The sequence below is a fragment of the Rhinopithecus bieti genome, unplaced genomic scaffold (assembly GCF_001698545.2).
Source record: "Rhinopithecus bieti isolate Rb0 unplaced genomic scaffold, ASM169854v2 scaffold_26676, whole genome shotgun sequence".
Lineage (NCBI taxonomy): Eukaryota > Metazoa > Chordata > Mammalia > Primates > Cercopithecidae > Rhinopithecus > Rhinopithecus bieti.
Window position 1 is genome coordinate 660,580 of NW_016812009.1, and position 13,692 is coordinate 674,271.

At 47.7% G+C, this 13,692-nt stretch overlaps 1 protein-coding gene across 2 annotated transcripts in view; it reads left to right on the forward strand.

Moving 5' to 3' along the window:
• Positions 1-13,692, forward strand: part of IGFBP2 (insulin like growth factor binding protein 2) — a 30,843-nt gene that overhangs the window by 13,178 nt on the left and 3,973 nt on the right. The window contains exon 1 of one of the 2 annotated variants that reach the window (XM_017895466.1): positions 11,989-12,928. The exons of the other annotated variant lie outside the window; for it this stretch is intronic. Within the exon in view, the coding sequence (XP_017750955.1) occupies positions 12,889-12,928 (40 nt within the window). The 5' untranslated portion in view covers positions 11,989-12,888. Of the gene's footprint in view, positions 1-11,988; positions 12,929-13,692 lie in introns of those variants that run through there. 2 annotated transcript variants of the gene reach the window in all.

Consider the following 13,692-nt stretch of genomic DNA (forward strand, 5'->3'; position numbering starts at 1 on the left):
CTAAGTATGGAAGGCTGTATGGAGGCTAAGATCAAGTTTATGTCTTCAGGAAGCTTCCATCCTTAGAAGGACTAAGAGAATGCATGGACCTACAGCTTTTTGGCATTGAATTCAGGCTAGAGTGCTGTGAAGACAGTTGGGTCAAATTACCAGAAGACTTTATCCAGCAGTGCTTTTCTTTTTAAAAATTTAAAAAAATTTTTATTTATTTTATTTTGCTTTATTTTATTTATTTATTTTTTTTGAGATGGAGTCTCCCTCTCATGCCCAGGCTGGAGTGCAGTGGTGCGATCTCGGCTTACTGTAAGCTCCGCCTCCCGGGTTCTCATTATTCTCCTGCCTCAGTCTCCCGATTAGCTGGGACTACAGGTGCCTGCCACCATGCCCAGCTAATTTTTTGTATTTTTTAGTAGAGACAGGGTTTCACCATGTTAGCCAGGGTGAGACTCGTTAGCTTTGGCCTCCCAAAGTGCTGGGATTACAGGCGTGAGCCACCGTGCCAGGCCCTTATTTATTTGTTTTTTTGAGAGAAGGTCTGGCTCTGTCACCCAGGCTGGAATGCAGTTGCACGATCTCAGCTCACTGCAACCTCCACCTCCCAGGCTCAAGCCCATCCTCCCACCTACAGCAGTGCTTTTCATCAATGCAATCTAGTGGCTTTTGGCCACTTGGAGGCCATATTGTTCATCCTTCTTCCTCCTCAAAAGGTTTCTCCTAAGTTATACCAGAGGGAGTCTGTGCAATTTCTTCCCATCTGCAATTTGTCACTTGTTTTGTTCTTTCTTATGAAATTCTTGGATGGCTTCTAACTTGGATCTCTCCTGTTTTAGTTTAAGGCTGTTTTCTCTCTCATCCTTGGGGAGACAGAACAGCTCTTTCCCTTCCCTTGGATTTTCCTGGTCCTTGGACACCTCACCTCCACTACTCAGCACCCTCTGGCCGCACCGGGATGGACTTGTCCCTTGGCTTTCAGTTGTCAGGCCTGAGTCATCTTGATTACTTCATCTTCCCCTTCTTAATTCTGTGACCCTCTTCTGCTATCTTTGGGTCTTCTTTCTGACTCATTTCCAAGTTCTTCATGGCATAGAGAACTGGCCAGGAGCCCAGGGCTAGGTTCCGACTGGTGGACAAGTGACCCTGGTAACACCATTACCCTGGCCAATGAGAGTGGTGGTGATGTCCACCATGTCACTATTGTTTGGTCCTCTTCCAGTAGGGCTTCAGGGACACTTGAGGTTACTGATAGCTCTGCTTGATGAGGAAGGTGAGGGGTGGTTGGTGTGAGAGGTGACTTTATTCTTTTGAGACAGAGTCTTACTCTGTCACCCAAGCTGGAGTCAGTGGTGCGATCTCGGCTCACTGCAACCTTCGCCTCCTGGGTTCAAGTGATTCCGAGTAGCTGGGATTACAGGCGTGCGCCACCACGCCTGTCTAATTTTTGTATTTTTAGTAGAGACAGGGTTTCACCATATTGGCCAGGCTGGTCTTGAACTCCTGACCTCGTGATCCACCTGCCTTGGCCTCCCAAAGTGCTGGGATTACAGGCATGAGCCACTGTGCCCGGCCCTAAGAGGTGACTTTTTTAAAAGAAGATTTAAAAAATGCAGAAAAGTACAAAGAACAATGTAATAACACAAGTCTACCACCCAGAACTGGGAGTGGTTGATATTTAGCCCACTAGCCTGCAGTACTTAATGTTGATCTTTCTTAGCTAAGCACATTTGCATATGTATGATGGATGACTAATATGCCTATGTTTCCATATATTGCATCTATATGCATATATGTGATAGAAGACCAATATTGTCCAATATTGTGAAAAAAATTGAAAATGTACATGGAGGTTTTCTTTTCCCTCTTTTTTTTTTATTTTTTATTTTTATTATACTTTAAGTTCTAGGGTACAATGGTGCCATAACTTGCAGCGTTTGTTCATATGGTATAGCTTGTGCCAATGGTTGGTGTGCTGCACCCATCAAACTCGTCAGCCACCCAATAAATCCATCATTTTGTGTATAACTCCCAATGCCAATCCTCCCTCCCTCCCCATGATAGGCCCAGTGTGTGATGTTCCCCTTCCCGAGCTCCAATGATCTCATTTGTTTCAGTTCCCCACCTATGAGTGAGAACATGCGGTGTTTGGTTTTCTGTTTCTTGGTGACAGTGTTGCCCTAAGAATGATGGGTTTTCCAGCTGCCCATCCTTGTCCCTACAAAGGACAGCAAACTCATCCTATTTTTATGGCTGCATAGTATTCCCCATGGTGTATATGTTGCCCACATTTTCCTTATCCAGTCTGTCACAGATGGCCATTTTGGGTTGAATTCCCAAGTCCCTTTGCTATTGTGCGAATAGTGCTGGCCAAATAAACATACGTGTGCATGTGTCCCCCCCCCCTTTTTTGTTTTATAGCAGCAATGATTTAATAACCTTTTGGGGTATATACCCAAGTAGTGGGGAGGGCTGGGGTCATAATGGTACATCTAGTTCTAGATCCCTTAGGAATCCGCCATACTGGTTTCCCATAATGGTTTTGAAACTAGTTTTACAATCCCACCCAACAGTGCTAAAGTGTTCCTATTTCTCCCACATCCTCTCCAGCCACCTGTTTGGTTTCTGACTTTTTAATGATTGCCATTCTAACTGGTGTGAGATCGTATCTCATTGTGGTTTTGATTCTTTTCCCTCTTAATATTAGATGTCTGAGATCTAATGTTGACATCCATAGGTCAGAGATATTCTTTTTAACTGCCATATATTGTTCCTTTGTATTACCCTACTGATTTTATTTATCCATTCAGCCATTGAAAGACTTTTGGATCTGGTTGCTAATAGTGTTTTTACAACTACAAATAATGCTGTAATGACCATTTTTGTACATGTGTCCCTGTGCACATGTAGAGAGAAGTAGAATTGCTGGGTCAGGCACATTCTTCCCATTCCCACAGTCCCTGGTTCAAGTTTGAATCAAAGCACAGTCTACTCACTTGGGCTTCAGCAGCTAGGTCACCTTGCCAGGTTCCTGGATGGCTTTAGTTGAACCCGAGGAGAGATGTCTGGGACCCGTGGAAAGGCGTGAAAACTGATAGTGCTGTTTGCCATCTTGATATCAATTTCTCTGGCTCTTCAAGGACAGCGTGGCTTACAGGGCCCCAGAGGACCTTGGCTGAATTTGAGCATGTTTTTGTTTTCTCTAACTGTCTGCCTCAGCCCTGACCCTCCCCAGGTCTTTGCAATTCCAGGAATGACCCTGATGTTTATAAAGGAGCCCTTTGGAGAGTGCACATGCAGGGAGGCTCTGGAGAGGCTGTGCTGTTTCTGCTCACTCAGGGGGAGCCCGAGATGAGATGGCAGCATGAGCGCATGCTCTAGAAACCTCCATGACGCCTGGCCAGGAGAGGCCCCTCTGCATGTATCCAAGCAAGCATATGTGTATGTTTACAAACCCATGAGTGGATGAGCTCACAAGGCTGTGTCTCTGCAAAGCATGTACCTGAGACCACCTCTCTTGAAAAGAAGAGGCATTGTTCTCTCCTCACCAAGAAGTTTTTCAGGAAACCCAGACAGAACAGAGAGAATCACAAAGGCATGGGGGCCTGGCAATGCCAGAGCTTGAGAGGAGAGGTATCACTCAACATACAGATTCCTTAGTCCTTGCCTCTTTCTGGGGCTGGGGTCCAGGGCTCTTATTTTTAGCAAGGTCGTCAGATGATTTCTGATGAAGAGCTGTGTTTGGGAACCTCTGACCTGGTCTAATTCCCTGAATTTACACACGAGTACGCTGACACCTGCCCAAGTTCAACACCCTGCTTAGCATCACTCAGAATCCTAGGGGTGGTGGCCAAGTCAAGATGGAACCTCAGTCCTTCCTCCCACACTAGGACTGCTTGGCCAAGACTTCAAACCCAAAAGCTGGTGCCCCAAAGGAAATCCAAAAAGAGTTTGCAGAGTGGTTTGATGTGGAGGGGATTCATCAGCCCGGTGGGGCCTCTCTGCCCTCCCTTGGTGCTGCATCATCTCCTGTAGGTGTTCTGTCTCCTTGGAAGGGCAGTGGCCAGTGCCTCTTAGGCTTGCCACTCACCACAGAGGTCACTGAGCTCTTCAGCACTCAGCTGGGTGATTGGCCTGTAGTAGCTCCAAGTGGAGGGAGATGATTCTCAGAAGAGAAAGGCCAGTTCTTGCACTCATTTAGTCTTCTAACCTAGGGGACTTGTGGATCTGAAACATCTGAAAAGGCTGTTTGCAGTCATTTACTACCACAAAGGAAACTGGGAGAGGAGGGACCACCTGTTGTTGGAAAACCATGCTCAGGAGTGACTGGTGTGTTGCTGAAGGATGGAAGGATGTCAGGTGTTGCATGGCTGGCTCCCTTGCAGGAAGGAAGGGCTCAGGGGGTAAGAAGGAATAGGAAGGGAGTTTACAGTGAATGAAAGTGGGTATCCTCAGGAGATAGAAGGATCAATCAGGAGGATGTCATTAACCAAGCTGGAATGTGTCCTGGGTGCCAGCTTGTACCATGACAGACATCTGTGCACACTATTCAGAATTCCAGTGTGAGAGGCCACTGCTCCCTCTGACCTTTAAAAAAAAAGTCAGGGGAAGACACATGAACAGTGTTACTCACCCACAAAGTCTCAGGACCTCAGGTTAAACTTTAGCTAAAAAAGTAACAAATAGAACCCCCATTTTACTCTTCCTTTTTCCTAACTTCTGCCTCCCTCTCTACCTCTAGCATGACCTGAATTACTCATCCCAGCCGGTTGGTGGGCTGTGCTATTGAACATAGTGGCCACATGATAGATGGAGTTTGATGACCACCATTAGCCATCCAAAGAGGACTGGCTTTGAATTCTCTCCAACAAAAGCTGTTTCCTGTATGTGCTGGTGTGTTTATGAGCCCTGTCTCAACTGAGCGTGCTTGGTGATAATGAGCCACTGCCTGGCCTCCTTCCCTTTATCCCTTCCCCTAAATTCTGTAAACAAAATTAAAGTAATTTAGGCAAATTCATTCTTGCTTAAGGACTTCCATCAAATGGCAGAGAGCTTTGATATTTAGCAATATATAGAATTTATGCAATCAAAACCAAGCTTTAGAAGAATTATGCAAATAGATCATATTGCAGAACTCTCTCGTAACTCATTTTTTCCATGCATTTGGCCATTCTGCAGATCAGACATCACCTAGCCTTCTAGCCTTCTGCTCACATGGCCGATATACCTTTTATTTACCCATTCAAGAAATTGATTGTCCACACATTTCTTTTTTTTTTTTTTTTCTTGAGACAGGGTCTTGCTTTGTCGCTCAGGCTGGAGTGCAGTAGTGCAATCTTGGCTCACTGCAAGAAGTAAACTCCGCTTCCTGGGTTCAAGTGATTCTTCTGCCTCAGCCTCTCAAGTAGCTGGGACCTCAGGCATGCGCCACCACACCCAGCTAATTTTTGTATTTTTGGCAGAGACAGGTTTTTGCTGTGTTGGCCAGGCTGGTCTTGAACTCCTGGCCTCAAATGACCTGCCCACCTCAGCCTCCCAAAGTGCTGGGATTATAGGCATGAGCCACCATGCCCGGCCACCACAGATTTTTTTCTAAAGCTTGGTTTTGCCCAAAATGAGTTTGAGGGGTAAAAATATCATGTCCTATTTAATAGCAGCCATCATTTTAGCAGAATTGTTAATATCATTTTTCAGACTTGAAAAATTAGAGCTCAGAGAGGTTAAAGGTTCTGACTCGTGAGTGAATCTCAAGGGGCAGCACTGGCATCAGGGTTCTTGATTGCTGGTGTTCACTGCTCATTCCAGTTTGTTAATGAATCGTCCACTGCTGTGGATCTTAGTGGAGTCGTCTAGAGAGCAGGGGGAGGAGGATGGTGGTTAGTATTTATTCTATTGCCCAACATATGTCACGGCTAAGTGCCTTTTGGGAGAAATTAACGAAGACGGAGCCATATGAGTTTTCTGCCCAGCTAGGGTGGAACCAGGAAGCTGCAGCCAGCCTTCATTCCCCTGGCCCATTACTCAGAATTAACTCTTGAAAGGCCTGGAATGCTATTACCTGTTGCAAGAGGTGAACACCACTGGAGGAATGATAGGTTCAGGGTTGGCTTAGATCATCTCTGTGGTACTCCTCTTCCCCAACCTTGCTCTTAGATTTCAAGATAATCATGAGATAGGAGGAGAAAGTCATTCTTCAGAATAAAGAAAAGAAGAAAGAAGGGAGACACATTGAACTGTTAGGAAGATGTGATTGTTCTAGGTAGGGAAAAGCTCTCATTTCCTCACCAGGTCTGGATAAGGACTGAGGCCACACACTCTGAGCAGGAGGGACCAGGGAGATACTTTTAGATTCTTGGGGCTTAGTTTCCCAAGCAGGCTTTTTCAGGTCTCTCTTAGATCAGGAATCACCAATTTCCAAATACAGCACTGAGGTCAGAACGTTGTGCTAGGAGAAAATAAGATTTTATGGCAGTCAGTTTCTATCGAACAGGAGTTGGATGAGTAAGATCATTGATGCAACAAACAGGATTACATTGGAAAAATCGGCTATGCCAAAATTAAGTCTGAAAACCTGGGTATGAATGCATGGAAGTGAACAACAAAGGCTCTTTCTCTTGGGCTGTCAGCTTCCAGCTGCTCTCCTTGGCTAAATTAGTAAGGGTGGGCCAAAAGACAATGTAGGGACCCCATGATAATTGTGAAGCACTGCTGATACGGCAGAGAGGTTGTGTTTGCTCCTGTGAATTCAGATGGTTAGTCCATCTGGGCTCAGGTTTGCCATCTGTAAAATGGGACAACGGTCCATTTCTTTTCATCCCATCTGCCTTCCTCATCTCCAGCTCTCCTCTAGGGGTCTTAGGTAGAAAGGTGTGGCAGTCTACCCAAGGCAGGGGTGGGAGTTCTCCCGTGCCCTTCAAGCCTCCAACTAATGGCTCTGGGGTTGTCTATCATCTCCCTGACTTCTCTTTGGAAAAGCTTAACCTACTGTATGTGGAATCCCTTGCTTCTGTGTTGACCCGTTTCCCCAGATGCTATGTAGGGGAGAAGAGCTAATGCTTACTAATCTACAGGGAAAGTCTCTTCAGGGGCCTTGTAGGTTTCTGTCAACCATTTCTAAGCCCGTGAACCTTTTCCATTGATGTCATTTGGGTTGCTAAGAACCATTTCTTATAGTGACCTTTGCACCATAGCCCATGGAGTTGCATACATAAGTGGTTGCTTAATAAATATTATTCTGAACTTAACTCTCTTAGGCAGAAAAAAAATACAACTTGGTATTTTTGTTCTGAGGGCAAATTCCATCTCTAGCTGGAGTTCAACATCTGGAATGTTTTCCTGTGGATTTTTCCTGCAGCCTATAAAAGGATATATGGGAAGAACTTGGTAACGTGTGATGATGCCCTTGTCTGACTAGGGGGGTGGGGTGCTATGTGGGTACTTCCCTGGTAGGCAGGAAATGGAAGTGGCTAAGAGCTAACCCCGTGCGCGCCTAACTGTGCGCCAGGCCCTCACTCTAGATGCAGGCAGCATCTCTTTGGATCCTCCCAATGGCCTATAGGAGGCGCATCCTGTTTGTCCTCTTTTTACAGATGAACAATGGAAGCACAGAGAGCTTAAGGAGCTTGTCTGGTGCTGCACAGCTCAGTAGTAAAAACTTGAATTCCAACTCAGGCAGTTAGATTTTGGAGTTTGAATCTCTTTGGCTAGGAACAGTAACAAGGAATGAAGACTTTTCTCAGCCTACAATGCTTTCTGATCTCTGCCCAGTCAAGTCTTTCATTTCCCTTCCCTGGACTTCTACTTCAAGATGTGGAGTTCATATCTGGCCCCTGAATTTGAGTCCAGAAGCCTTTTCCGGAGAAAGAAACAGATGCTGACGCATGGTCTTGTTAAACCATCTTTAAAAGACCTTGCATAAGCAAACCAGGCCTGTGGATTTCTTCATCTTATTGGCATGTTCATTGGCACTGCTGAGATCAATAAAGAAATGGAATGAAACATACCCTTGAATCTAGGTGGCCTCTGGGAGGGTGTACAAACTTGACCTTCACCTCAGAGAGGTTGGGACATCTCAGGACAGGAAATCAACTTTGTCCTCCTGGGGAACACTGCCAAGTTGACCCCTGCCTCCTGGGACCTGGAGCCAGGTTTGCATATGACATCTGTGGGTTATTTTTCGTTTTTGAGACAGGGTCTTACTCTGTCACCCAGGCTGGAGTGCAGTGTCATGATCATGGCTCACTGTAGCCTCTAACTCCTGGGCTTAAGTGATTTCCCACCTCAGCCTCTCAGGTAGCTGGGACCACAGGTGGCACCACCATGCCTGGCTATTTTTTATTTTTAGCAGAGACAAGGTGATATAGTTAGGCTTTGTGTCCCCACCCAAATGTCATCTTGAATTGTAATCCCTGTAATCCCCACGTGTCAAAGGAGAGATCAGGTGGAGGTAACGGAGTCATGGGGGGCGGGTCCCTCATGTTGTTCTCATGATAGTGAGTGAGTTCTCATGAGATGTGATGGTTTTATAAGGGGCTCTTCCCCCTTTCGCTTGGCACTTCTTCCTGCCACCTTGTGAAGAAGGTGCCTTGCTTCTCCTTCGCCTTCTACCATGATTGTAAGTTTCCTGAGGCCTCCCCAGCCATGCTGAACTGTGAGTCAATTAAAGATCTTTCCTTTATAAATTACCCAGACTTGGGCAGTTCCTTATAGCAGTGTGAAAATGGACTAATACAGTCAGGCGTGGTGGCTCATCCCTGTAATCTCAGCGCTTTGGGAGACCGAGGTGGGCCTCCTGTGGCAAGGAGTTCGAGACCAGCCTGGCCAACATGGTGAAATCCCGTCTCTAGTAAAAATACAGAAATTAGCCAGGCATGGTGATGCATGCCTATAGTTCCAGCTACTTGAGAAGCTGAGGCAGGAGAATTGCTCAAACCCGGGAGGCAGAGGTTGCAGTGAGCCGAGATCATGCCACTGCACTCCAGCCTGGGCGACAGAGCAAGACTCTGTCTCAAAAAACAAAAAACCAACAAAAAACCACATTTTATAACTTGTTTAATAAGTGCAAATATATTCATATTATATATTAAGACTTTTTAATCTAAAAGTAGTTTTTTTTCTGATGTTAATAGAAATAAAAATATGTCCTAGACACTGTGCCTCCAGAGCCTAATGGACAAGTTGGCCCTGCCTGGCGCCTTCAGGCCCCAATGCACATTTATCTGTGTGTGCCCCTCTCCTTTTTCAAATGTGTTTCCAGAGATTGCAGAGGGCCTTCTTCTGAGGATTAATGTTGGGTTGACCTCTGGGATGCAGCCAAGGGATGCTTCTTTGGCCACTGTCTGTGGTACAAGAGGGCTTAGTGAAGAGGGGGAGCTGCAGGCTGAAAGTCCTCTGGGAGGCCCAGGGAAGACCCTGTGCCCTGTCCCCAAGAAACTGTGGGCTAGTGTGGCTGCAGACGGAAGGGTAGCGGAGGGGTCTTAGCTGTGGATGCGGAATATAGTGGAGCTAGTCTTGCTTTTTATGGGGCCTGGAGCCATTTCAGCAATTGGCTATCAACTTCCAGATGTTGGGCTAAAAGCCTGACTCCAGAACAGTGATTCTCACCCTGGGCGATTTTGCCTCTCTGGGGCCATTTGGCGATGAATGAATACATATTTTTTGTTGTTCCAGCCTGGGGAGGGTGCTGCTGGTTTCTGGTGGGTAGAGGCCAGGAATGCTGTACAACATCTGGAGTAAACAGGTTAGCCCCCTGCAGCAAAGAATTATCTGGCCCACTATTAGTAGTGCTGAGGTGGAGACCCCGATCCCAGAGGATGTTCCAGGCATCGAGTTTGGGTGAGCAGAGCCTTCTCAGAAGCTCCTGGATAGAGCTACACATGAGCTACCTTTCCCTTCTCCAACCAAACAACATGTCATTCATTATAGCCATAATAGAGACTGGCTGCTTTCACCCAAGCCACTTCCCAAAAGGGTAGAGCCAGGTGAGCCTCCGAGCGTCACAGACTTCATGTCCCAGAGTGGACAGTTCCAGAAATGGTGGCAGGGTGCAGTACCAGCAGACTCCCAGAGCCCCTGTCTTCTCTAACACCCTCTGAGCAGAATGCGGTATCCAGGTCTCCAGAAATCCTTCCTGCCGCTGTGGGCACAAAGCTGGGTAGGGTGCAGTAAGCAGGGTGACGCCAAGGGTGATCTCAGCTACCAAGGGCTCGGGTGACAGTGAACTGGAAGTTCCCACTTCATTTTGTCTTTCTCATTTTGATCCTGAGTAGCTGGGATGGAGGCAAAGGGCTCTTCTCTATGTTCAGATGCAGGTGTTGAGAGTGGGGAGACTTTCTAGCTACTTTACTCTCCTCCTGTGTTTTTGGTGCCTAAAGAGGGGAGGGGCAGGGAGCCTGCGATGGTCCCACTCAGGTCTGGGGACAGAACCCTGTCTGGGAAGGGCAGCAGAACAGAGGCAGGGAGGCTGGGGATGAGTGCGTGCGCTGCGCGGGCGTCTGTGTGCTGCGTTAGAGGTTAGTGTTGAGATGGAAAGTTGACTGAACCTGACCTCTCCTGTTTGTTGTCCAAGTTTGTCTGATCTCAGACCTTTCCCGGCCTTTCTCTTTCACCCTTTTGTTCCTGACCTCTGGGGTCCATCTGAAGAGGGAAAGGGGACTCTTCTCCATGGTTGCTCCCCCAAACACCACCCGTCTAGGAGGGTGTGGACCTGCTGGCACTGAAGAAATCTGTGCTGCACGATGGGGTGGCTCAGTGTCCCTATTCTTGGGAACCTGGCAGGCAGCTGAGCAGGGGGACTCACTCAGCCTGCTTCTCTGGGCCCCTGGGTGTCTGCTGCTGTCCATGTGGAGGAGCACAGAGGGCAGGGCAGGATGGATGAGGAAAGCTGTGGGCTGGTGCCTGGGTCTGATTAGACATGGTGGGGCAGGACTCCAACCTAGCCTGGAGGTGCACGCTAAAACGACCCTTTCCTGCTGGTGGTGCTGGGCTGCCGGGCTGCTGGAACAATTTAATCTGTGCTGGCTTCATTTATGGTACAACCCAGGCTCCCCAGAGCCCCGGTGGGAATAGCCATTCTAAATAAAAGAATTTTCCAGGTTTCAGAGGTTTTTTATACGTTTAAACGTTTCGATTTTTTTTTTTCTGACGTTCAACAATTTTGGATAAAAGCCTTTTAAAATGATGAATAGGTAGACTTTTAATTCCCTCCCCCTTTTGGTGTCCCAAGATCATCGTCATCAGCATAATTCTTGTTTTGGGCTATAAGACATGGAAATCCCCAGGGGTCATTGAGGGGTGTGGCATTCATTGTTTGCCACGCACAAAATGTACCGGAGCTTGTGTGTTTTGTTTTCTTAATGTTCTCTTTCCTCTCTGCCAGTTGATCCTTCTTGCCACCGTCCACATGCATTCCTTCTTTGTCCCTTCAATTTTGTTGACTTTCTTCCGCAGCAGCCTTGGAAAACGGACATCCAGAAGTCAGGCTTCCTGGAGCAGCACTGTTGTGGACTGTCAAGGCTCTTCACAGGATGATTCTCCCCTCGTCTTGAGTGGAGAATGCCAACATTTAAACATGCCCAGCCACGGACACGGCTATGAGGATGTTCAGAGCTTACTTTCCTTGGTTTCCCTGTTCTCGGTTGGGTCCCGTGCTGCTGAAGTAGTAGATAACTGGGGCATTCGTCATCACCATCAGCGTAATAGCCACCAGCAGCATGCATATAAAATTTCTGTGTTCCAAGTCGTTATTTATTTATTTATTTATTTATTTTTGAGCAGTGTCTTGCTCTATTGCCCAGGCTGGAGTACAATGGTGCGATCTCATCTCACTGCAACCTCCACCTCCTGGATTCAAGCGATTATCCTGCCTCACACTTCCGAGTAGCTGGGATTACAGATGTGTGCCACCATGCCCGGCTAATTGTTTTGTATTTTTAGCAGAGGTGGGGTTTCACCATGTTGGCCAGGCTGGTCTTGAACTCCTGACCTCAAGTGATCCACCTGCCTCAGCCTCCCAAAGTGCTGGGATTACAGGTGTGAACCACCGCATCTGGCCTAAATCGTCTTTTAACTGTTTTTCTTTCGTCATAACTCTAAACAGCTCTGTGAAAAAAGAATTGTTATTATCCAGCATCCTACAGTTAAGAAAGTAGAGGCACAGAGAGGGTCTGTGCAGGGGAGAACATGTGCAGCTGATATAGAAAATGGCAGAGCTGGGAACCTAACTACACCCCTTTAACCAGTGATGCTACCCTGGGGACGGCGTGCTGGCTTCTAAAGGATGCTGCTGCATTGCAAGTGAAGACTGATTAGTTATCAGGCTCGGAGGGAGGGGAAGGGACGGGGCAAACCTCCATCAAATGTTCCATATGCCGGGGCCTGTGCTGGACACGCCTTGACAGCAGGTGCTGCTGGAGTGCCAGCACCCGGTGCCGTCCCTGGCATGGAAGAGGCGCCCCCTCCTTTAGTTGGTGAGTGAGCTAATACCCTCGTATAGAATAGGAGTTATTCATTTGTGTTCTTAGGGCTGTAAGTTTTTGAAGATGCATTAATGGGGAAGAGAAAATGTGCAAGATTGGTTGAAAAACACCCCTCTGCACCCACCCAGATCGTGTTGGGACCTGCAGGAGAGCAGCTGTGGGTGGGATGGTCTGGGGCTGTTTGCTGTGTTCCAAGGGGCTGGGGCTGGGGCTGGGGCTGAGCAGTCCCTGCCCTTCTGGAGCTTGCTGGGGCTTGTCACCCGGTTACAGCTCTGCTGTGCGATTCAGATCCCCTCTGCCTCCCTTGGCTGGACGTGCCTCAGCCAGAGTGAGACCGTGGCAGGCTGGAGCTGCTTTCAAGGCCTCCTTCACCTGGGCTGTGCACACAAAAAGTTGAAGAAAGTCTAAGGGGACTTAATGGATGCTTCTTGGACAGACATCACGAAGCTTCATGCCCCGCAGTAAGCTGAAGCTATGAAGTGGAAGGAGTCATAGTCCCTGTTCCTGGTGCTCTCAGTATAATGGGGTTGGGGTGGGCTGCATAGACAGACTTGGGAACAAGGGAACATCAGTGGGGCAGAGCTGTAGCTGCTTCGGAGCAGCACTATGGGACCTCAGGCGGGGCCAGGTGGGCAAATGCAAAGTACCAGCAGGGAGGGTGCTGGGACCAGGTTCTGGGTGGCGACATGGCCTTCCACCTTCTCACTTCTTTGCCATACATGCTGCAGCCAGGTGATGTCTGTGGCACAAGTTTAAAAAAAAACTCAACTAATTGGTGCTCTTCCAGACCAAAAATGAAGAACTTTAAACTGGGGGTTATGGTAGAATCTGGGGGGGTCCCGAAAAGGACTTAAACCCATTCCATGGTCAGGGCCTTTCAAATACATTCGTCCCTCTGTGCGCCTCTGTTCTGCCCCAGCCTTGTAAGAGGGTCCCTGTCATTCTTCTAGAGCCAGACAGCCTGAGTTCAAATCCTGAATCCATCACTTTTCAGATTTGTGATCTTGGTCAAGTAACTGACCTCTGTGAGCCTCAAATTCTCCGTCTCTGAAAGTTGGGGAGGCTGCTGGTAGTACCCACCTAAGAGTTAGGGTGAAGCTGAAATTGATCATCCGTGTAAATTGCTCAGCATGGGCCCTGACAGGCTATCAGCACTCATTAGCCGTGCGTTATCTCCACCCTCATCATCGTTACAGTCCAGGTGGCTCCCGGAGGGCACGTCTCT